Source organism: Cornus florida, unplaced genomic scaffold (genome assembly GCF_030987335.1).
Source record: "Cornus florida cultivar Cherokee Brave unplaced genomic scaffold, ASM3098733v1 CherokeeBrave_3.0.0_Hap2_Chr03, whole genome shotgun sequence".
Classification (NCBI taxonomy): domain Eukaryota; kingdom Viridiplantae; phylum Streptophyta; class Magnoliopsida; order Cornales; family Cornaceae; genus Cornus; species Cornus florida.
Window position 1 is genome coordinate 6,624,723 of NW_026775573.1, and position 22,261 is coordinate 6,646,983.

Genomic DNA, 22,261 nt, shown 5'->3' on the forward strand with positions numbered 1-22,261 from the left:
TGGAGGACTCAACTCCATATAATGTGGAGTAACAAAGCAAACTTTTTAAGTAATTGTGGTTTTGTTGAGGACTCTGAAAATTTGAAGTGAAGGGAGAGAGAAGAAAATAAGGTATACGAGAGAGTGATTTTCTTGCTGGGAGATTAATTTGTCAATGTAACTTAGTTTTGTTCCTCGTTCCAGATCTAGAAATATACTCTCCTTGATCTTTGTTTTAACTTTTTCACATCATCTTATTTGATACACACCCTTTTACCCTTTAGATGGCACTAAAATTTTCCTCTGCTAATATCATTATTGTTGTTGAAAGTTGAAATCCTCCTATGGGTGAAAAAATTACCTAGTTGATCCAAGAATATTTACTTTTTTAATCCCTAACCCTAGTTATGTCTGTATACATAGAACTTGTGCAGAACTATTATTTTGAAGTCCCTAACCCTAGTTATGTCATGGTTTGTGATCGTGACTTTAATTCGATTTAGTTTTTTTTTTTTTTTAGCTAGTTAAAAATGGTTGATTCAGTATACGATATTTTTGTTATTGTAGAATCGAAAGAGGATCAGTTAAAAAGAGTTGATTCAATGAACATGTTTTTGTCATTGTAGGATCGAAAGAGAATCAGATATACCTAGTTTAATTACTTCCGTATGTAAAGAAAGATTATTTTGAATCCATTCGTTTCAAATCCGTAATCTCCTAATCACAGTTATAATCCAATCATGTTTTTGTTAGACCATCACAAAAGGACAAAGAAGTAAAGCATTTAATACCGCTTAGATTGTCACTTTCAAGGAATGTCCCACCCCTTTAAATCTCAAGTAAAAACTAGTGGAATTTTAGGTCTAAAGGGGTAAACTCTAGCCCTTGTCTGCGTGTCCTAACTTTAACTTTATGACACCCATTACTTAGTTTTGTTTGCTTCTGACATGCCTACCCTTTTAACACACTAGAAAACACCAACATGAGTTCAAACTACCAGCCAAAGGACCGCCCTCAAAATTACCATCACGTGATACTCTCTCTCTCTCTCTCCATAAATGATTATATTACATGTACAAACAAATTTCTTTTGCACAGTAATATTCTTATGCTCTCTTTCTCTCTCCTCTTTCTTTGTATTCTTTGTCATTGTCCCTGTCAATCCCAAAACTTATGAGCTCTCCAGCATGTTAGATGTTCCAGCCTAAACTTTCTTTAATTATCAGTCACAGACTGACCATATATTATTAGTAGGAGAGTTCACAAGTTGATATATAGTATACACAAGCCACCACAAGTTGAAGGAAGGCTTAAGCTGGAGACAAGCATGGTTTTGGAAGCAATGTTCAATTCCAGAAGTGCAACAAGTAAGCTTTGAAAATGCATACATGAACATCAATTATACAAACATTCACTTTGTTATTCATAGCTGAAAATACAACATGATTTTTTTAATTATATTTATATTTATATTTATGTGATTATAGTTAATAAGTGCTCATTAAGTACACATTTTAATCACTTGAAACATTAAAAGTATGTTGATATGCTTTGTTTGCTCCTTGGTTTAGTTTCTTGTTTTTTCAGGTGTTTTTTTTCTTCTGTGTTTGAGCAAATTTTTTTAAAAAAAATTTAGTTTTCAATAGATTAAGTGTTTTGGATTTGTTGTATATATGTTGGAGATTTGGCTATTTGCTCCATGATTCATGTGTATACAGTTTCATGACAATATTATAGTCAACATGATTTATTTAATTTTTATTTTTATTTTTATGTGATTTTAGTTAATAAGGGCTCATTAGTACACATTTTAATCACTCGAAACATTAAAATTATGTTGATATGCTTTACTTGATCTTTGGTTGAATTCCTTTATTTTTTTGGTTCTATTTTCTAATGCGCGTTTGAGTTTTTTTTTTTTTTTTTTTTTTGGGGGGGGGGGGGGGGGGGGGGGGTGGGGGGGGGGTTTAGTGTTTTGGATTTGTTGTATATATGTAGGAGTTTTGGCTATTTGCTCCATGATTCATGTCTTCAGTTTCATGACAACATTAGCAGTCTCATTTGCATCGCCAGGAGTACAACAAGGCTATTAGATTTTAATGTTTTTCGTATATTTCTATAGTTAAGTAAGTAGAATCTCCAGTATTAAACTATACTAGTATCCACAAACTATGCATTTCTTTAAACATTTATCGCACTTTCCATATAATTACTTTACAGAACAAGAAACTAGCTTTATGAAGTGATTCATCAGGTGCTTAATATGGATCCATCAGCATAATCATCAAATAAAAAAGAATGAAATAATTAATTGAAATCCCAAGAATTCTCAAAAAAAAAAAAAAAAAAAAAAAATTAAATCATGCCAGTCTAGAGAAAAAACAAGATAAACTCAGCTCATACCTTATATGGAAGTCAACAAACATGAATGATTTCCTCAGTACATCAAAGCACATCTTTACTTTTGGCTTCCATTGTTTGCATGCTAACCTCTACTACATGTGAGAGTTGAGTTGGCAGTTCTGGATGCCCTGCATATATTTTTGTCCAATGGGATGTTCCTGGGAGATAGCTGAGGTTGGATGATTTGACTAGGTTCCTCTTTCCTACATACATGTACATGTATGATGAGTATAATACATAAAAATAATGCCAGATTAAACATATTTAAACAATAAATAAGTCGATGTTTTTGATGGACAGGAGAAATCCCGTGCAGAGAGAGTTGTTAAAACCTTGGCAGTCATCATGAATTTTTTGAATTCAATAATCGAACGTCCAAAGTGCACGATAATAAGCACAAGTAACAAGGTGAACATATAGAATTTATCTAATAACAATTTTAATCACAATCTAAGTTTCTACTAGGACTCCAAAATTTGACACTGTTGGATGACAATCCATGAAATTTCAATTAGATATTAAAATGAATCGCTTCAGCCTGAATAAAAAGAATTGCAGAAAGTAGCTGCAGGTCCATTAGATAAGTGAACTTTATTTACCTTATATTTTGGTATATAAGCTAGACAAACAAACTTGCACCATCCAATTCAGTATGCTTCATCGCCGCACGCCTTTTATTGCAAGCGTCCAGGGCCTCATAGCTTGTTATATTGTATTAACTGGAGCATCTTGAACAGATATGCAGTTATACTTAAAATTCCAGCTGATGATGAGATGTATTACATGTAGAGTTCATGCACACTTTATAATCAGTTCTATTATGTGCCCTAAGAGGTCGAATTATTGCATCTTACCAATTGCACCTGTAGCAAAAACCCAAAAACCCTCAGTAAAATCTGAGACTGATCAACTCATTTTGTCAATGATACTGTGAACGAATAGCATCCAGTGAAGGGATATAAGCTTGCTTTTCTCGAGACATGTTCTTACTTCCCTGTTTTGTAATGCATAACAGGTTTCAAGCTGCCTCAGTTTCAGATAGAATGGCCACAGCCAAGCTCTGGTTGTTTGTGGGAGGATGCCAGCATAATTCTGCAACTTGGGCTCCTTGCACTCATATTTATTTGCTTTGTACGGGAAAATCTATGCAAACACAGAACAAAAGGTGTAGAGAAGTACCCTGCTGGCATAACGTACAGCCACTCTTACAAAATCAGCACAATTTGTTCCACTTTGCTTCTGGGAACTCATTTCATGCTACTAATGCTGCACAACAAGACTAGTGCCTGGTGCAAATCTCCAGTCCCAATCCTTTCATCAGAGATCATGCAAGTGATATCATGGGCAATAACATTGATTGCAATATACAAGATTCCCAATAGAAAGTGCATGAAGTTCCCTTGGATTTTAAGAACCTGGTGGTTCTGCAGCTTCTTCTTGTCACTAATTCGCACGGCTCTTGATATTCATTTAATAATTGTAAACCATGACCACCTTAAAGTACAAGATTATGCTGGCTTCCTTTGTCTTCTGGCATCCACATGCTTATTGGTTATTTCAGTCCGAGGAAAGACAGGCATGGTCTTTAAAGTTCCAAATGGCATCACTGATCCGCTTCTGAATGGCAAAACTGAAAAACGTTCTGAAGGTAAAAGGGAATGTCTATATGGAAAAGCTACTCTTTTCCAACTCATTACATTCTCTTGGCTCAATCCACTCTTTGCTGTGGGGTTCAAGAATCCGCTCAACCAGGATGAAGTCCCGGATGTTGACATCAGGGACTCTGCTGGATTTCTATCCAATTCCTTTGACGAAAGCCTAAAACATGTCAAGGAGAGAGATGGAACCACAAGTCCATCAATCTATAAGGCAATCTTTCTGTTTGTCAGGAAGAAAGCAGCAATCAATGCATTTTTTGCAGTGGTAACTGCCATAGCATCATATGTTGGCCCATACCTTATTGACGACTTTGTAATTTTCCTGAGTGAAAAGAAATTTCGGAGCTTACAGAGTGGTTATATTCTTGCACTGGGCTTTCTTGGTGCTAAAATGGTTGAGACAATAGCACAGAGGCAATGGATCTTCGGGGCTCGCCAGCTAGGCCTTCGGCTGAGGGCTGCTCTGACATCTCACATATACAAAAAGGGCCTCTTATTATCAAGTCAATCCCGCCAAAGCCACAGCAGTGGAGAGATCATCAACTATATGAGTGTGGATGTTTCAAGAATTACAGACTTCATCTGGTACGTGAACATAATTTGGATGTTGCCTATACAAATTTCCTTAGCAGTTTATATTCTACATAGGAATCTAGGATTAGGGTCATTGGTGGGATTAATTGCAACTTTAATGGTGATGGCTTGCAACATACCAATCACAAGATTTCAGAAAAGATACCAGTCTAAGATAATGGAAGCCAAGGACGAACGGATGAAAGCCACTTCAGAAGTTCTCCGGAACATGAAGACACTAAAACTTCAAGCATGGGACAATCATTATCTTCACAATTTAGACATTCTGAGGAAAACAGAATACAATTGGCTATGGAAGTCACTAAGATTGTCAGCAATATCAGCTTTTATCTTCTGGGGATCACCGACATTTATTTCTGTGGTGACTTTTGGGGCATGTGTTTTCATATTGGGGATCCCACTGACAGCCGGGCGAGTCCTATCTGCATTGGCCACATTCCGAATGTTACAAGATCCCATATACAATTTACCTGATTTGCTCACTGTGATTGCTCAGGGCAAGGTGTCTGTGGATAGAATTGCTTCTTACCTCCAAGAAGATGAACTTCAGTCGAATGCCATTAAATTTGTTCCAAAAGATCAAACAGAATTCGGAGTTGAGATAAATGGCGGAAAGTTTAGCTGGGATGCAGAATCAGAAAACCCAACCCTTGATGGAATACAGTTACAAGTGAATAGGGGAATGAAGGTGGCAATTTGTGGCACTGTAGGATCAGGGAAGTCCAGTTTGCTTTCATGCATACTAGGAGAGATGCCAAAAATGTCAGGGACAGTGAAGATTAGTGGTACAAAGGCCTATGTTCCTCAGAGCCCCTGGATACTAACAGGGAATGTCAGAGAGAACATTCTCTTTGGGAATCCTTATGATAGTTCGAAGTATGACAGAACAGTTGAAGCATGTGCCTTAAATAAGGACCTTGAGCTATTCTCCGCTGGTGACTTAACAGAGATTGGAGAAAGAGGGATAAATATGAGTGGAGGCCAGAAGCAAAGGATACAAATCGCTCGTGCAGCCTATCAGGATGCCGATTTATATCTGTTCGATGACCCTTTCAGTGCTGTGGATGCTCATACAGGAAAGAAACTCTTTGAGGTTAGTAAATCCAGAATCTTGGAGTTAAGAACTTACAATTAATCACCTTAAGTTCCACTTAGAATGCCTGCACTCTTCATATATGAAGCAACAATTACGAAAAATTTGATAACTGATGTGTTTTTTTTTTTTTTTTTATGTACTCCATGCAGGACTGCCTGATGGGAATTCTTAAGGACAAGACTATACTTTATGTTACCCACCAAGTTGAGTTTCTTCCAGCAGCAGACCTCATTCTGGTATGTACCATGTGACAAAAGATGCCAATTTGTGTTTTGAGTCAATTAAGAAAATTACTTCAGGGACATGTTAACAAACTAATGATTCATGCATTCTTTACCACCAAGAATAATTCAGAATTAAGGTCGTATTGCACAATGTGCGTGGGTGTGGGTGTGTTTGGTACAAAATTCAAAGAAAGAATTTGAGTAACCAGAACGCTAAGCATGCAAGAATACTGATGCTTTGTTATGATTCTCGAACTATTTAAGAACTGTTTTTATTGTTGAGGAAATTGGTAAATGACTTTCAGATTAGAAAAAAGAATTAACATATTCCATAGATTTTGAAAAAACGGAATTTAATTCAGATTTACTTTCAAAAGTAAACATTTGGCACACCATTAGTGACTGCAATTTTAGGAAAAGGTGTCAGATGTTAAATAATGATTTCAACAGGTGATGCAAAATGGAAAAATAGCACAAGCTGGAACATTCGAAGAACTTTTGAAGCAAAATATCGGATTTGAAGTTCTAGTTGGAGCTCATAGTCAAGCACTGGAATCAATCCTAACAGTCGAAAGTTCTAGCAGAACATCTAAATCTGCAGCAATTGATGGTGAATGCGACACAGATCCCACTTCAAATGCAGACCTTCCACTCACTAATCAGGAATCAGAGCATAATATCTCTCTAGAAATAACAGAAAAGGATGGGAGATTGGTGCAGGATGAAGAGAGAGAGACAGGAAGCATTGGAAAAGAAGTTTATTGGTCTTACTTGACTGTTGTGAAAGGTGGAGCCTTAGTACCAATCATAATTTTGGCCCAGTCACTTTTCCAAGTACTACAGATAGCCAGCAATTACTGGATGGCATGGGCTTGTCCTCCTACCAATGAAACTGAGCCAGTAGCTGGGATGAATTTTATATTACTTGTCTATGCACTTCTTGCTGCTGGAAGTTCACTTTGTGTTCTGGTCCGAGCCACGCTAGTCGCCACAACCGGCCTTCAGACAGCACAAAAGCTCTTCACCAACATGCTGCATAGTGTCTTCCGTGCTCCAATGGCATTCTTTGATTCAACACCGACAGGAAGAATCTTAAATAGGGTGAGTAAAACAAATCTCACTTCTAATTTCCAAGAACATCAATTTTGGAGTTAAAACATATAGAGATTGGCAGTGGCTGGTTCTAGTCTAATTTGATATGCTTAATGTGTGTAATAGAGTTTGCAGGTATATAGCATCAGTCTAGAGGAAAATAATAGATGCTGTACATGAATGAACAGTAGTAGCAGTTGCGCTGAAGATTTCAAATTTCAACTCGCACAAAATCTACATCAAAGATCAATGTCTAAAATGCATAAAATGAGTTAGTTTTTTTACTTTAAACAAGAAAACTAAGCATACGAAATAAGGAAGTCTTATTTATTTACTAATTACTGAAGTTTGCATTAACCTATGGAAACTACAATTTCAGATGAATTCGTTCAACCAAAAAAAAAAAAGACATTCCATAGCGGACAATAATAGGAGTATGAATGATATCAGCCAACTTATAAAGAAACTAATATTATTTCCTTAACCTTTGCAAGGGGGTGATTATTGCCATAATATGCTCTCTCTGTTGTTATAACCAGCTCACCTCCAGAGTTTTAATTAAATATTCTTCCCCAAAGAACACACTGATCCCAAAAGGACCACTGCTCCATGACAAGGAAAAGACTTCTTTTAGAAATAGAAATAATGTCCCAGCAGTCTGCATCTTGAGTAAGACAAAAATGACTTGATAAATGATGGAATTAAATAATAATTGATAAGTAATAAAGAAAAAAAATTGAAAAGACATTTTTTGAGTTTACAGCTTTCAAGGTGAAGCCTGAAGATCAATGCAATGCTAAAAGTCTTGCTCATATATTTTCAATTTCTAAGATATGAGATAGTACAGATGAGTTCCGATTTGATTTATTCCTTCAGACATTTATACATCTTGTTCATAAGAAACTGAAAGCATAAATTTCCTGAAGACTCACAGTACCTAATTATTTTATTCTCAGGCATCTACAGACCAAAGTGTGGTAGACTTGGAGATGGCAGCCAGATTAGGTTGGTGTGCTTTCTCAATAATACAGATTCTTGGGACCATTGCAGTCATGTCGCAGGTAGCATGGGAAGTATTCGTCATCTTCATTCCAGTAACAGCAATCTGCATATGGTACCAAGTAAGACACTACGAAGTGATTAAGTTTTGGTGTTAGAACATTTCATTGCTCAATTAAATTATGTAGAGTACATTACAAAATTTTCAATAATAATAAAAAAAAAGAAGAAAAGAAAACGGATGAAAATTATTATGAAATTGTTATAACCACTATTTTGATGAATCTTTTAGAAAAGCAAATAAACTTAGCTACCCAAAAGGGAAAAAGAAATTGATAAGTAGCTTAACATCACCACTTAAAAATTGTTCTTATTTTGTTGATATATATCTAATATCTTTTTGGTAATTTCAGCAATATTACATACCAACTGCAAGAGAATTGGCACGTTTAGCAGGAATACAACTAGCTCCAATCCTCCACCACTTTGCAGAATCACTTGCAGGAGCAGCAGCAATCCGTGCTTTTGACCAAAAAGACCGCTTCACTGATGCGAATCTCCGTCTTATTGATAACCACTCCAGATCATGGTTTCACAATGTATCAGCAATGGAATGGCTTTCTTTCAGACTAAACCAGTTGTCCAATTTTGTTTTTGCCTTCTCACTGGTTTTGCTTGTAAGCCTCCCTGAAGGAATTATTAATCCAAGTGAGCATCAGAAATTTATTGTAATATTTTGATTTTCCTAAGCATAAAATATGCAGACGTCGTCTTTGATCAGAATGACCTAAAAGTGGAGCTCATAAAATATCTTTTGCTTCCTTAGACATGGTTAGGATCCTTTTTAAATGGCACTAACCAAAGGGTGGACACCACTCCCATGTACATCACATTATGAAGGTGTATGCCAAATATGTAGCTTACATGATAGTCAATTTCCTATTTTTTATGAGAAAATATTAGTTTCAATGCACATGTATTCACAAAGAACTAATCTCAGACTTGGATATTCTACAGGCATTGCAGGGTTGGCGGTAACATATGGAATCAATTTGAACATACTTCAAGCTTCAGTTATCTGGAACATATGCAATGCAGAAAATAAAATGATATCTGTCGAAAGAATTCTTCAGTACTCAAATCTAGCCAGTGAAGCACCTCTGGTTAATGAAGAATGCAGACCACCAAACAACTGGCCAGATATTGGAACAATTTGTTTCAAAAATCTGCAGGTAAACCTTCAAAGCATGGTATTAATTTTTAAAATATAAAATATTTTTCAGATAATTTGGAATTTGTTTTCATATGAAACATTTTTCCATACAAATTCTAGAATACTTAATAAAAATGAATGTGTTGGAATTTTGTTAATTACTCCCATCCAACACCTTTTTCAATGAGTTCACAAGTTTTCTTTTTTATTTGAAATTAAGGACCATTTCACATACAACTCTGAGGGGTTAGAAGAATAACTTTGGGCTTTGTCTTAAGCATTTCCTTATGTGTATGCCTCATTTTGCAGATCCGTTACGCTGAACATCTCCCATCGGTCTTGAAAGACATTACTTGCATATTTCCGGGAAAAAAGAAAGTAGGTGTTGTGGGAAGGACAGGCAGTGGGAAATCAACCCTCATACAAGCCATTTTTCGAATTGTAGAACCCAGAGAGGGAAGCATTGTCATCGATGATGTAGATATTTGCAAGATAGGTCTTCATGATTTGAGAACAAGACTTAGCATAATTCCACAAGACCCAACAATGTTTGAAGGATCAATTAGAGGAAACCTTGATCCACTACAGCAGTACTCTGACAATGAAATTTGGGAGGTAAAATATTGTTGCCATACATTCCATAGAACCATTTTTATTATGACTTGAATGCAAATCAGCTCGAGTTATTTATTAAAATACAAGTGAAATGCAATATAGCTACTAAATTGATGCAGTACAAAAGAGCCTAGTTCAGTGGCCATAATGCATAAATTAAGTTGAGTTTTGGCATGAGTTATGTAACAAGGCCATGAACGTGCCACATATATGCTAAATGTGGTTATGGTATGAAATTATTATAACTGAAACAACTCCGTAATCTTACAGGCACTAGATAAATGTCAACTTGGTGATTTAGTGCGTGCTAAGGAAGAGAAGCTGGATTCTACAGGTTAGATTTATCATTGTTCCTTATTATGTAGGGTTTGTAGGTTTTTCAATAGTGAAAGCTCCTAATATATATGGCTCTGACAGTGGTCGAAAATGGAGAGAACTGGAGTGTGGGCCAAAGGCAGTTATTCTGTCTCGGAAGAGCCTTGCTAAAGAGAAGTAGCGTTCTCGTACTGGATGAGGCAACAGCATCAGTTGATACTGCAACTGATGGAGTGATACAGAAGATCATTAGTCAAGAGTTCAGAGATCGAACTGTTGTCACGATAGCTCACAGAATCCACACGATTATAGATAGTGACCTTGTCTTGGTCCTTGATGAAGGTAAGCACAAAAGACGATGTATATATGATAAATGAGCAGATAAGCCTATAGTTGTGTTTCCATGGACTACTTGATTGAAAACTAATTAAATTTTTTTTTTTTTTTCTGTCAACAGGAAGAATAGCGGAGTACGACACACCAGCAAAGCTACTGGAAAGAGAGGATTCCTTCTTCTCAAAACTGATCAAGGAGTACTCCATGAGATCACAAAATTTCAATAGCTTGGTGCAAGTGCAAAACTGAATCTTGATGCTGACAATTTCAAGAAATGAAACTTGCATGGCCATCTCATGAAAGAGAGACCATAAGTTAAGGGGTAGTAGCACATCACTCAGATAGGCAACAAAGGTTTGAGTCATTTCTCAGCTCTGACAGAGGAGACAGATAGACTGCTTTGGAGGTGAAGTGCCGTTGATATTAGTGAATAATAATAAGGGCTCAGTGCACACGACACCCGTGGGGGGAGGGTTTGATGTACGCAACCTTACCTCTGAGGCTATTTCCTGTAACAAGCCTGAAGTCATTCCTTATCCTGATTCAGCATTTCTAGGGCTGTCATATGTATGATAAAAACAAAATAATGAAAGATTCTCCCAGAGGCATCATAATATCATTCAAGATTACTGGTGTATTATTAGAAAAACATATATATGTGTAAGATTATTGCCTAATAAAAGTCTAGTGTGAAATTATGCGATCCATGTTGCATCAATATGCGTCCAGTTTATGCTTTGAATTCAAAAACTCCAGTAAATGGTAATTTTTTGTCATTTGTATACCACTAAGAAGGATTTTCTATAGAGTACATACTATGTAATTGCATAAATGTAGTATGCAAAAGATATATATTAAATCAATAAGCGCATTAAGACTTGAGTCATTTACAAGTTCCCAAATTCTAAAACTGAAATATGATTTACACTAAACTGTATGGTGGAGTTAATTGTGGCATACCATACTATTGAATGAACCATTGCGCCCAAAAATTCTTAATTTTGTGTCCAAAAGTTCTTACCTGAGTCAGATATGCAATGTTGAGTGCAATCCGAGTCATCATTTTATAATGGGTGGGGTGCTTTGCGATCTAATACCCAATCATTCTCCCTTTCGGATCCGATGTGAGATAAATTTCCCCTTGTAATATTCTCCTTGGCCCGAACTTGCAACGCCTTCGGTAGATCCCATATATACTCAATTACTCTCTCATCCGGATCATCAGATGTGAGACAAATTTTTCCTTGTAAACTAACCCTTTTTAAGGTTGAAAAAAAAAACAAAAAACTTATACTTTTGAACTACCTGCAAAACTAAATGGAACTTCATATTCCATAACAAGGACAATGCAACTTCTGGCAGGAAAAGATAAGGCACTATTGTAAAGATGAATTCACAGAGGTGGGAACTAATTATTTTGGAGTTTGGACAATGACAATTTGCATAACAGAGAGATAATGACAAAAAAGAAAGAAATGTACATGAAATTGCCTAGTTTATAGATTTAAGAAATTCCAACATTGTTTATAGGCAAAATGAAGATAGAATTTCACCTAAATGGAGGCATAGAGATATGAAATTGAAATTAAAAAAAGAAAAACAAATTAATGCATACATAAAGCAATAGGTTCAGAAACACAGCATAATCATACAAATGAAGCATTGAAAGCAAATAATTCAATACTAGCATTGCCACCAAAATGAGTTTATATATATATATATATATATATTATTATTTTTTCTTGGGTATAAAAAATATATATTTTATATACACAACAAAATTACAAAGGCAAAGGACATACCGGTAATTTCATATTCATATCTTAATCACTATTAAACCTTTCTCTTCACTTCCAAAAAGTTCCAACTTCACGAACGGAACAACGAATCGCCGATTACTTGCTCAGAGAAACACCTCGCCGGAAATTTTGGGACCTACTATCCGTGCATCCGGTGTGAGTGGACGGTTGAGATTCAACCAAAGATGGCGGTGATGAGAACGCCGAGTGTCCTAACAGCAGTCAGATTCGAGACCACAAATTCTAGTAACGGTAGACATCCACGCAATCCGGACACACCAGTGCCCCGTCTCTCAGTTTCGAAGCCATCTTGGATCGTTAGAACAGAGGCAAGTCCATTACTCTCTCTCTTCTAATCTGTGTATCTCCCTGTTTGTTTGCTGAGAAAATGCTGGAAAAGAAAAGGAAATTTGTTTGTGGCTTTATATTTTTGTATAATTGCTCATGTACATGATTACCTGTACTATGTGTTATTGAAGCATAGTTTTTTTTTTTTTGGCACATTGAAGCATAGTGACAAATAACAATTTTAGCATAAAATTTGAAACATATTCATAAATAATAGTGACTTTATTGTCTATGCTATTAACCAAACTACTCCGTATCTATTATCAAAATATTCAATTGTTTTATTTTTACCATTTATGGATGTTAAAAACAGTCTTGGATCCTGGGTCCATGGTTTGGAGGTTTTTAACGCAGCTAAATCGTGTTTCAACTAATTTCTTCTAAATTTCAACAATAAAGCTAATGTGTTGAAATTAGAAATAATGGTGTTGAAAAGACATTTCAACACAGTTGAATTGTGTTTCTACACATATTTCGTGTTTCAACACATTAGTTTTATCAGTTTAAATCTCGAATAAATGTGTTGAAACACGGCTTAACTACATGCTACAGCCCGTTACAGCAGAGGATCTAGACAGGTTAACAATATCATAAAAATATGGTGCATTTCTCATTTACTTGTAATGTGTAATATATATATACACACACTAAACTAAAACCACATTGTCTAACAACAGCTTTGGAATGAGAGCAGTTTTAGTTAGTTCAAATTCTTTATTGGCATAAAGAGAGATTAGGAATGCTGTGAAAAGTAACCATAAAAATGAAGAAAAATAGTACAACATAGTAAGGAACTTGCACATGGATAGTGTCTCCCCTCTAATAGATATGTATATTTGTATGTGTATATATGTGGGCTCCTGTTAACAACTTTTGTGATTTGAACATGCTATACCTGTTGCCAGTAAGTATAACAAATATTGTGTTTATGAGTGTCTGTATCCACATTAGCTAAAGTTTTATTGAGATTCTATGGATATGCCACAAACTATAGATAATATTATACGTGGTATACATATACATGCGTGCAGTGTAATTCTATATTTGTTGTAACATTGACATGCATACAAACATCAATATCTATTATCAAAATTATTGTTTTAAGAAAAATGGAAGTGAGCTAGTTATAGAAGGATGCAAAGAATTTGATTATTATAGTTAGTCATTTGTTTAAAGGATTTTAGTCACCTTCTTCAGCCTGGAAGAGATGTTTCCTTGGCACATGGAATTTGAAAACAATGAGAGATCAGAAAGTGTTTTTGGTCTTGCCATTTATATGTCCTACTAATGTTTTGACAACAATTACTTGTTGCAGTCAAATGTTCGGATAGAACGAAGGAAGAAGCCAGATCCACCTTGCGTGATATGTAGAGGAAGTGGAAGAGTTGAATGCCATGATTGTTGCGGAAAAGGTCTCTCTCCCTCCCTCTCACACACACACATACATTCATGATCAAGTTGGGCTTTGAATGAATTCTAGAGGAAATCCCAAACGCAAAATGTTACCTATGCTAAAGAGGAAAGTAGAGTTCTGCAAAGCAGTCTGTATTAGAGAAATAGCAACCCAAAGTACAGTCATATATAGTGACATTTTTGTAAAGTAGAAGCACCATTCTTAAGTGGTAAGTAGAGCCATTACTTCAAGCATTTCAAAATTTGAAACCCAAAAAGTTCAAGTACAACACATAGATAATTTATACCTACCTCTTTAGCAACAGAAATATACATATACTTCAAAATTTTAACTTACCCGGTCTCCAAATGTACAGTACACCATTGTTTTACCACATGTAAATGGTCTTTTGGACTGATTTTATTTACTTATTTTCTTCTTCTTTTAATTGGATTGCTTCTATATTGCTGTCTTTTTATTTTTGTTTTCGTCTTCCCGGATGTGTTGTTTGTTGCACAGCCAATCGAATTTTTTCAGTCATTTAGGACTGTTTAATGCTGAGACCAGTACCAATACTTTGAACCATGATATGGTTCTGCTTTGTTTGGGTAGTACTCATTCGCTAGGGCGTATGGGTGTCTCTTCAAAGCGAAATGATTCCTCTTTGATCCCCCTTTAGCAACAGAATGAGTTCACTAACCTTATCAAAACAATAGGTAGCCTGTAGAATGAGTTCACTAATCATTAAGGTTAAGGCAACTTAGTTCAAATGTCTTGATAATTAAATGGACTGATTTCAGTTTCATGTGTATCCAAATAACCCCTGTAATTTTTTCATGCAACTTCATATCTTGCTTTGTCATAACATGGAAACTACTTAATTGGGAGCGGCAATTGTCCTCAAATGAAAATCTGAGTTCAGACACCATACCCTTATTATGCAATATGTGGGGCTGCATTAATTTGTAAATGGAAAACCACTGCACTGCTTCCACTTTGTCCGACCCAAAAATCCATCTTCTGACATTCAATTTGTTTCTGATCTTGCCGATCTGTTATTGCCACGAGTAAAAATAATAATAATAAAATAAAGTGTTTGACCAGAAAGAACTTGCTTAGGGTGTTTCTACAATTCTAGTATAAGTCTCTGAGTGTTGTTCCGTTCATCCAATCCAGACTCGAGCTTGTTCTTATTGTCATCACTCAACTCATGCATGTGGACCTCGTTAAGGTTGGAATTTCTGTTAGTATTGGATAGTAGACCAGATAAACATGTTCCTCCATATATGAATTGGCTTTTACTAAATGTTTCATTCTTCCATTCATCTTCTTTTCCTTTTTATCTTATTTCTATGTTTTGATATCATAGGCAGGACGAATTACTTAAATTTACCAATGCTTCCAAAAGGGGAGTGGCCAAAATGGTGAGTTATAAAATTCTTGTTTTTTCAATTTTAGAAGTGCAATCTATGACTTTATAATTTATAAATTGTATTGTTTTTTCAATTTTAGAAGTGCAATCTATGACTTTATAATTTATAAATTGTATTGGTGCTTCCACCAACTACTCTCAATCCCTGCAGGTGCAGGTCCTGTGGTGGAAGTGGCCTCGGTTATTGCTCTCGTTGTCTTGGGACCGGAGAATACAGGTATATAATGGGCTTTCATTTCATGAAGATGGATGCAGATTCCACCCAAGGTCGCAAAAAACGTTTGGTCTCTGATATCCCAGGTTCTCAAAGTGCAGCAGATTTACTTCTAAATGATGAACAACCAAGTTCAAACCATGAAAGATGATTTTTTTCGTGAAATGTTGGATTCCAGTGTACTTGCTATAAAAATGTAGTTCGTCTTAGGCTCCTCTCTTCTATTACTACAAGGAAGTCTCTATACAAGACTCAACACTCTTGGCGGCTCCTTAATCCACACTCGGAGTTTCTCACTCTTGGAGCTTGCCTCTTACAAATGAAATCACTCCCTATTTATAGGCACCTCATCCCTAACGGACGACTAAGATGCAATCTCACCGACGGTTGAGATCATTCCTGTAGAACTTTCTCCAACCTTCACATACATCTACACACATCTACACTATTCTAGAACTCTCCACATTAGTCTCCACAACTCTAGAGAACTCTAGAATATTCTCATGCCATGCAAACGCCATGCAACATCTTACCCAGCGCGTGTCGCCTACATGGCATAACCTCCATTGGCGGAGCGTGACATGTAGCTATGTATCCGAATTGCAAGTGATTGTTGCTCCAAAATGTTGCTATATGTAGTTTTGTCAATTAAATTGGAAGAATAATGATTTATATTGGTTGTCATAGAATTACATTTACCACCTGATAGGCCAATTAGAAATTTTCGGTCCCCCTATTTTGGTTTAGAGTTTGTCATGTTGGCTTTGAGAATTTTTAGTTTTCCAGCATGTTCATTTCATGTGTGAGCTTTGGGAAAACAAGGTTTTTCAAGAAAGCCTATTTTCTGTTTCTAGAATTAAAATCACTTGACAGGATGTGAAGTGTGCTTGAACAAGAAGTATTCTCCCAAAAGAACCTCAATGCATGTTTGGTTCTGTATTCTGGACAAACACTGAACGATGGACAAGACTATTCTCTTTTTCATAATAAATTGGGTTCATTATTTGGGTGGCTAATGCTGTCAAGAGGCTGAGGCAATTAATCGTATGTTAAATTCTTTACATGTTTTATTTATTTAACCAATTCTATATAATCTATTAAAAAGATATTGATAGGGTGTTCAATTGAATTATGAATTAGAAGTTCCAAAATTTCTCAACAAATCCAATTTTTCTAGGATGTGCTGCGTCACTTTCCATTGTTTTGAATATCTTACAAACTAAAACGAAGACATTATTTAGTCTGATTTTCTCCAAAAAAAAAAAAAATTCTAATACAAATTTTATAACCAAATATCAACTCCTTGAAGTTTTCTGATAGAAACTTTCATGTAGCACATGCTGTCTTCAAATATCTTCCCAGTACAGTTCTATTCCTGAAGCAATTGTAATGAGACATGTGCCCTACCTAGAAGATGACCAACTTCATTCAATTTAAACAACCCTAGGCTTTATAGGAAAGGAACGCTTGTTGCCAGCAACTTTTAACCAGCAAAATGAAAAGATGCATTCAGGTTTTCGTTTAGCAAGCTTTCATGGATGTCCAGCGTACAAAGTTCTTGGAATATGACAGATGCTGGATTCAAAAATTATTCCCTCAGAAACCATAATTTCACACAACTAAAAATTGGTACTATGGGATACAAGTCAGTCACTACTCATTAAAAAGAGAACTAATATACCCTCTAGTGTCATCACGGAAAGGAGAGGTGGAATATAATGCAGACCATTCCTGGGGAAAAGGCAAAAACCAAAAACCATCTGGGTATAGGGTCTGGGCTTCATGAAGAAACTCCATACGGGATAATTGCAGCAGCCACAATCCTGCCTTCCTCATTCAGTACGTTGTAAGTTGATGAAGCGTTTCTCTGCAACAAAAGTAAATGAAGATTATGATAACTGTAGAAGTTAAGGTTACACCATTTCACAGATATGCCCAACAGGATGAAGACCTCATTCATACATGTTTTCTGTGCTACAAAAATATGGATACAAACCCCCCGCCCCCGCAGCGGGTAGGTAAGAAAAATTTATATTAACTCAAAAAAAAAAAAAAATTACACATAACAAAGGGCATCCCCCAGGTTAGCAGAATCTATGAACCCCCCAGGTCCACCAAAGCCACAGACGAAAACAAGACCAATGCTTAGGTATGCACTCAAAGACAGGACTTTTACATGTACATCGATTTGTTTCATATCCTGCTTGCATATTGCTACAACAAATTATTTTTACACACATGGAGACATGCACAGTCTCAGATTGGTAGCGAAGTCTTGCGTTATTACTACTCATATAAGTGTTCCTGTTTCATATGCCCCAACTAGATCTGTAAATTTTAAATGAAATCCAAATACTGGCAGATGGCCCACCTGGAGCCTCTTACTCCTGTTATTAATTTGAAACACCACTACATAAAAAGTTGTTCTAATTAATAATCCTAAAAATGAGTATTTAATCACTTCAATTGTCCCTCCTTAAAATTTTACCTGCTATATTTTTTCATCTAGCTCAACTTTTGCCACAAAGGAAAGGTACTTTCAGTTTTAGATTTCAGCCAAAATTATGTGAACTACAATGATAAAATGGTGCTATATTTTAAGGCTAAGATCCAACAAAAACCAAAATTAAAAGGGGAGCTTTTGGAGGTTGACAGGTTCCAAGTGGAACAATCAGGTGCCAGGTGGGATTATCAAACTTCAAACCTTATCCCAATCGTCCCCACTCTTCACTCTTTTACTTAGCGGCAGGTTCCAATTCAAGTGAGTTGGGTATTTCATTTCTTTAAGGCTTGATGTCTAGCTCTCAAAAGGTCAGTGTTATCAGGTTAAAAAATAACAAAGTATCAAATACAAAAGTACACGCTGCTAAAGCCAAGTATTACCTTTCATTTTAAGGTACGCCACTTATCAAAATAAATTTTTTTTAAGGTATGCCACATTTGTATTTCAGATTATCATTAACCACGGTTTAAGATCTTATGAGGATTCAACTTTAAAAGAGAGGAAAAAAGAAAAAAGAAAAAAAGATCCTATGAGGATTCAAAGATTAATAAAATCTAATGAAGCATAAGGTAAAATAATCTAATGAAGCTTCTAATTTATATCCACGGTAGCTTTGTCATCAGCACAGAGCGAAAAAAATTTACTCTAAACAATCAAAAGATGCTCTAGTGTTTGTGCAGATTGAAGAAGGAAAAAGAAAAGAATGAACATGGCTTGCATAGTGACGACTTATTCTCTAAGGCAGGGAACGATAAAAACAGTAATTTGGGAGGTTAAGCTATACTTAACGTAACTAATCCACGATGCTGCTTATTTATGATTTGATCCATAGATAGCTTGGCCTGTGAGTCAAGCTGATTTGGGACATTTGGCACATACATGGGGGAGCCCATCCTTCTAGGAAAAGGTACTTTCCATTTGATTGGACCCCAAATGAAGCGTAGCCAAGCAGCATTTTTTCGTATTTTTGCCCCAGCTCACCCAGACAACATTAGTTCACTTGTCGCCTAAGCATTTATTATATCTTTTCGGTCAACTATGATGCTTACTATATCAATATCAAGTATTATGTTTTGACATATATCACTATCTCAAAAAATAAAATAAAATAAATAACAAGTACATAGAAACAAATTAATTCAAGATAAATACCGAGTCAACTGCTTCTAATTTCATGCCCATCGACCGAATGAATTGTCGGAGTTCAGGATTGACTTGTTCAGTGTACCTCCCACAACCAAGTATCAAAATTTCTGAAATGAATCATAAGTGAAAGCTTAAATAACAGATGCCGATAAGAATGCAAATGGAAAACATTAATATCATTAGAAAAAGCTAAAAGCAAGTAGTATATGGTAGCCTATAGTAGACAGAGGTTCGGTAAATATGTCAGAAATTGCATTCCTAATTGCTGAAAGTTCTTACTCTATAATATACATTAGAGAGGTTCATTAAACATGTCAAAAGAATTTTAACAAGTACCAATAACACAAATGAGAAACGATTTCTAGAATTAATGAAAGTATATAGATTCAACAAGAAGGCTTTAATTCAAGTGGCATCTCCTCCTCCCGCATGAGAGTTTTAGTCCCATTCGGAAATAGTGAGTGTGTGTTGAGAGTTGGGTGTGCACACCTACCTACCCGGAAAAGGAAAAACGAAAAAGGCAAAAAGAGAAAGAATGTAGAATCATTTCCTTGATATTTGATAGACATAGGGTAACAAAATACAATTTGCAAATGCATGTCTGATGTTGATGACTAGCGTAAATTTTGAATTCTCCATCCCAACTGAAAAAAAAAAAAAATTTATTTTCCAATCCAAATGGGATAGGGATAGTGCACCTAGTGAAGGTTTTAATCTTTAAATGGGGTTTGAAGGACATTATTGGCAGAACTTGGCCAAGTATTATAGAGAGTAATTTCTGCGAAGTGGCACATTTTTTTTTTTTTTTTTGTCATATAAAGTATATTAAGAAAGTACTAGGAAGGCACCCCTAATAACCATTAGTCCAGGAAAACGCAGAATCAGAAAATATATTCAACATGCTGGACACAAAGTCATGCAGTTTGTAACAGTAAAAAAAAAAAGAAGTAAACTATAACGGGTGGTTCATGGTCTCAAGCTTGTTCTATACTTAAATTTTGACAAATGAAAAAAACCCGATTGTATTGTCTGCAGTTTTGAGCAGTTTAGTACAATGTCCAGCATTAAATCTCAGTAACTGAGATCATGGGGCATCGCACTCTTTAGCAGACACATATTATTTGAGTTCTCACCTGGTATAGGCCGCACTGTTTTAAAGATCGATAAGCTGCATCATCAACACATAAATGATTATACGTCAGAAAAATATACAAAATAACATCATGAAGGAGGCATTTTCTTACTCTAGCTAACAGTAGATTTTCATGAGGGAACACTCAAGTTCATATACGGCATAAATAATAATTAGATGATGGGCTGATATTTGGCACTCTACAAATTGTACACACAGTTCAAACCGTCCGAATTATGAAAATTTTCCCTACTGCTAAACTACTAGCATTCAAAGGTGCAAGGTTTGAGAAGCCAAACTATGTCATACAAACATTTCAACTTTGCATAAAATTATGAATTGCACTCACTGCAAAAAGCATTACCAAAAACAATATTTGCATCTGTACTTACCTATCAGGTGTGATTTCTGAAAATTTCTTCGGACTCCAAGACATTACCATGTTTCCAACACAAAGCAAGCTGCCTTCATAATGAACTCCATTCACAGTAAACCCTGTATCGGTATAGCTATAGCACAAATGTAACTATTAGCATCCAAAAACGAAGAACTAGCAAGTGTATCATACTTCAGCCATATAGCCATGAAAATTAGCCAAAATTCTAATAGAAAATCGGCAAACATTTTTAATTTTTCATATTAGTGGAAGATATACAAATAAAATTGGCTTCTTTTTACAAATCCAGCTAACATGTGTGTGTAGATATATATATATATATTCCCCATCTCTCTCTATAGATACATATGCGCGGACACATGCACACACAGATACATAAACTCGGTCTGTTAATAATTTGAACAATAGGTTTGGTGATTCGAGTGAATGCGGATTTCAAATTAGAAAGTATGCAAAGAACGACTTACAAATGCCAAGTTTTGAGCAAACCTGAATTGACTCCGAATGGAAATCAAACTAGTGGTTTAATTATTCCTTTTACAAATTTAGCTCACACACACAAACATATATATAAACACGGTTTTTGACAATTTGAACAACAAGTTTGGCGATTGGAACGAATGTGGATTTCAAATTAGAAAGTCCAAAAAATGACCTAGAAATGCTAGAATTATGAGGAAACGTAAATTGACTTTGAATAATCTATATAATCAGTTTTAAGATGGTGAAAGATAATCGAGATAGGAAAGAATAGAACAATTGTAATAAAAAATAATAATAATAATAAAAAATTGGAAGAATTGTTGAATGAATACTGATGAATTGATACCTTTGGAAGCGTAATTGGTCATCGGGGATGTTATCGATAAGATTGATCTGATCGTAGAGAGAGAAAGCGCGTCGGAGTGATGGCAAGGGTTGGTTTGAGGGCTTTGGGGACTCCTTTCGAAGAACTCGCATCAGCGTCGGAAGTGTTCCCACTGCTTTCTGTCTCACCGCCATTTCTCTCTCTTCTCTCCTCTCTCTCTCTAGCCGAGGATGTAGTTAAACCGGAGGTCTCTGTAGTTATGCCTTCGCGTTTGATTCTTTGGCATTAGTTATTTCTCTGTGTTTTACAGAAATTGGAATATATGGCGCATTCGTCAAATTTTAGAAAAGGGCTCGATTTTAGAGTTTCCAAAAGTACATTTCAAAGCTCCAAATTGTATCCAAAGATTCTTCAATTTTATCCATTTTTTTTTTCTTTCGAATAATTAGATTAAAATTTTATAGGAGACAAATAGAATTTTAAATTTTTTGGTCTGTTTTTAGTTCCTATTTTTAATTACAGTGATTTTTTTAATTACACAAAGCATGATAAGCAACCACTTTTG

General features: G+C 35.6%; 3 protein-coding genes across 3 annotated transcripts; 2 read left to right on the plus strand and 1 right to left on the minus strand.

Annotated features, from left to right (window-relative positions):
* The first annotated feature begins 1,087 nt into the window (after positions 1-1,087).
* On the plus strand, positions 1,088-11,229 carry LOC132299229 (putative ABC transporter C family member 15). The gene is made up of 11 exons (XM_059795726.1): positions 1,088-1,346; positions 3,398-5,727; positions 5,880-5,966; positions 6,405-7,055; positions 8,003-8,167; positions 8,459-8,753; positions 9,063-9,277; positions 9,568-9,873; positions 10,144-10,207; positions 10,291-10,530; positions 10,646-11,229. Exons 1-11 carry the CDS (start codon positions 1,307-1,309, stop codon positions 10,771-10,773), a joined length of 4,521 nt encoding a protein of 1,506 aa, XP_059651709.1. The 5' UTR covers positions 1,088-1,306; the 3' UTR covers positions 10,774-11,229.
* Positions 11,230-12,366: 1,137 nt separating this feature from the next.
* Positions 12,367-16,713, plus strand: LOC132299233 (uncharacterized). Its single transcript, XM_059795731.1, has 4 exons — positions 12,367-12,652; positions 13,987-14,083; positions 15,434-15,488; positions 15,648-16,713. Exons 1-4 carry the CDS (start codon positions 12,509-12,511, stop codon positions 15,859-15,861), a joined length of 510 nt encoding a protein of 169 aa, XP_059651714.1. The 5' UTR covers positions 12,367-12,508; the 3' UTR covers positions 15,862-16,713.
* Positions 16,714-17,191: 478 nt separating this feature from the next.
* Positions 17,192-22,079, minus strand: LOC132299232 (uncharacterized). Its single transcript, XM_059795730.1, has 5 exons — positions 21,718-22,079; positions 20,884-21,000; positions 20,493-20,527; positions 19,366-19,466; positions 17,192-17,577 (listed from the first exon to the last, which is right to left on the minus strand). The coding sequence occupies exons 1-5, from the start codon at positions 21,888-21,890 to the stop codon at positions 17,491-17,493; spliced, it is 513 nt and encodes a 170-aa protein (XP_059651713.1). The 5' UTR covers positions 21,891-22,079; the 3' UTR covers positions 17,192-17,490.
* Between the last annotated feature and the right edge of the window lie 182 nt (positions 22,080-22,261).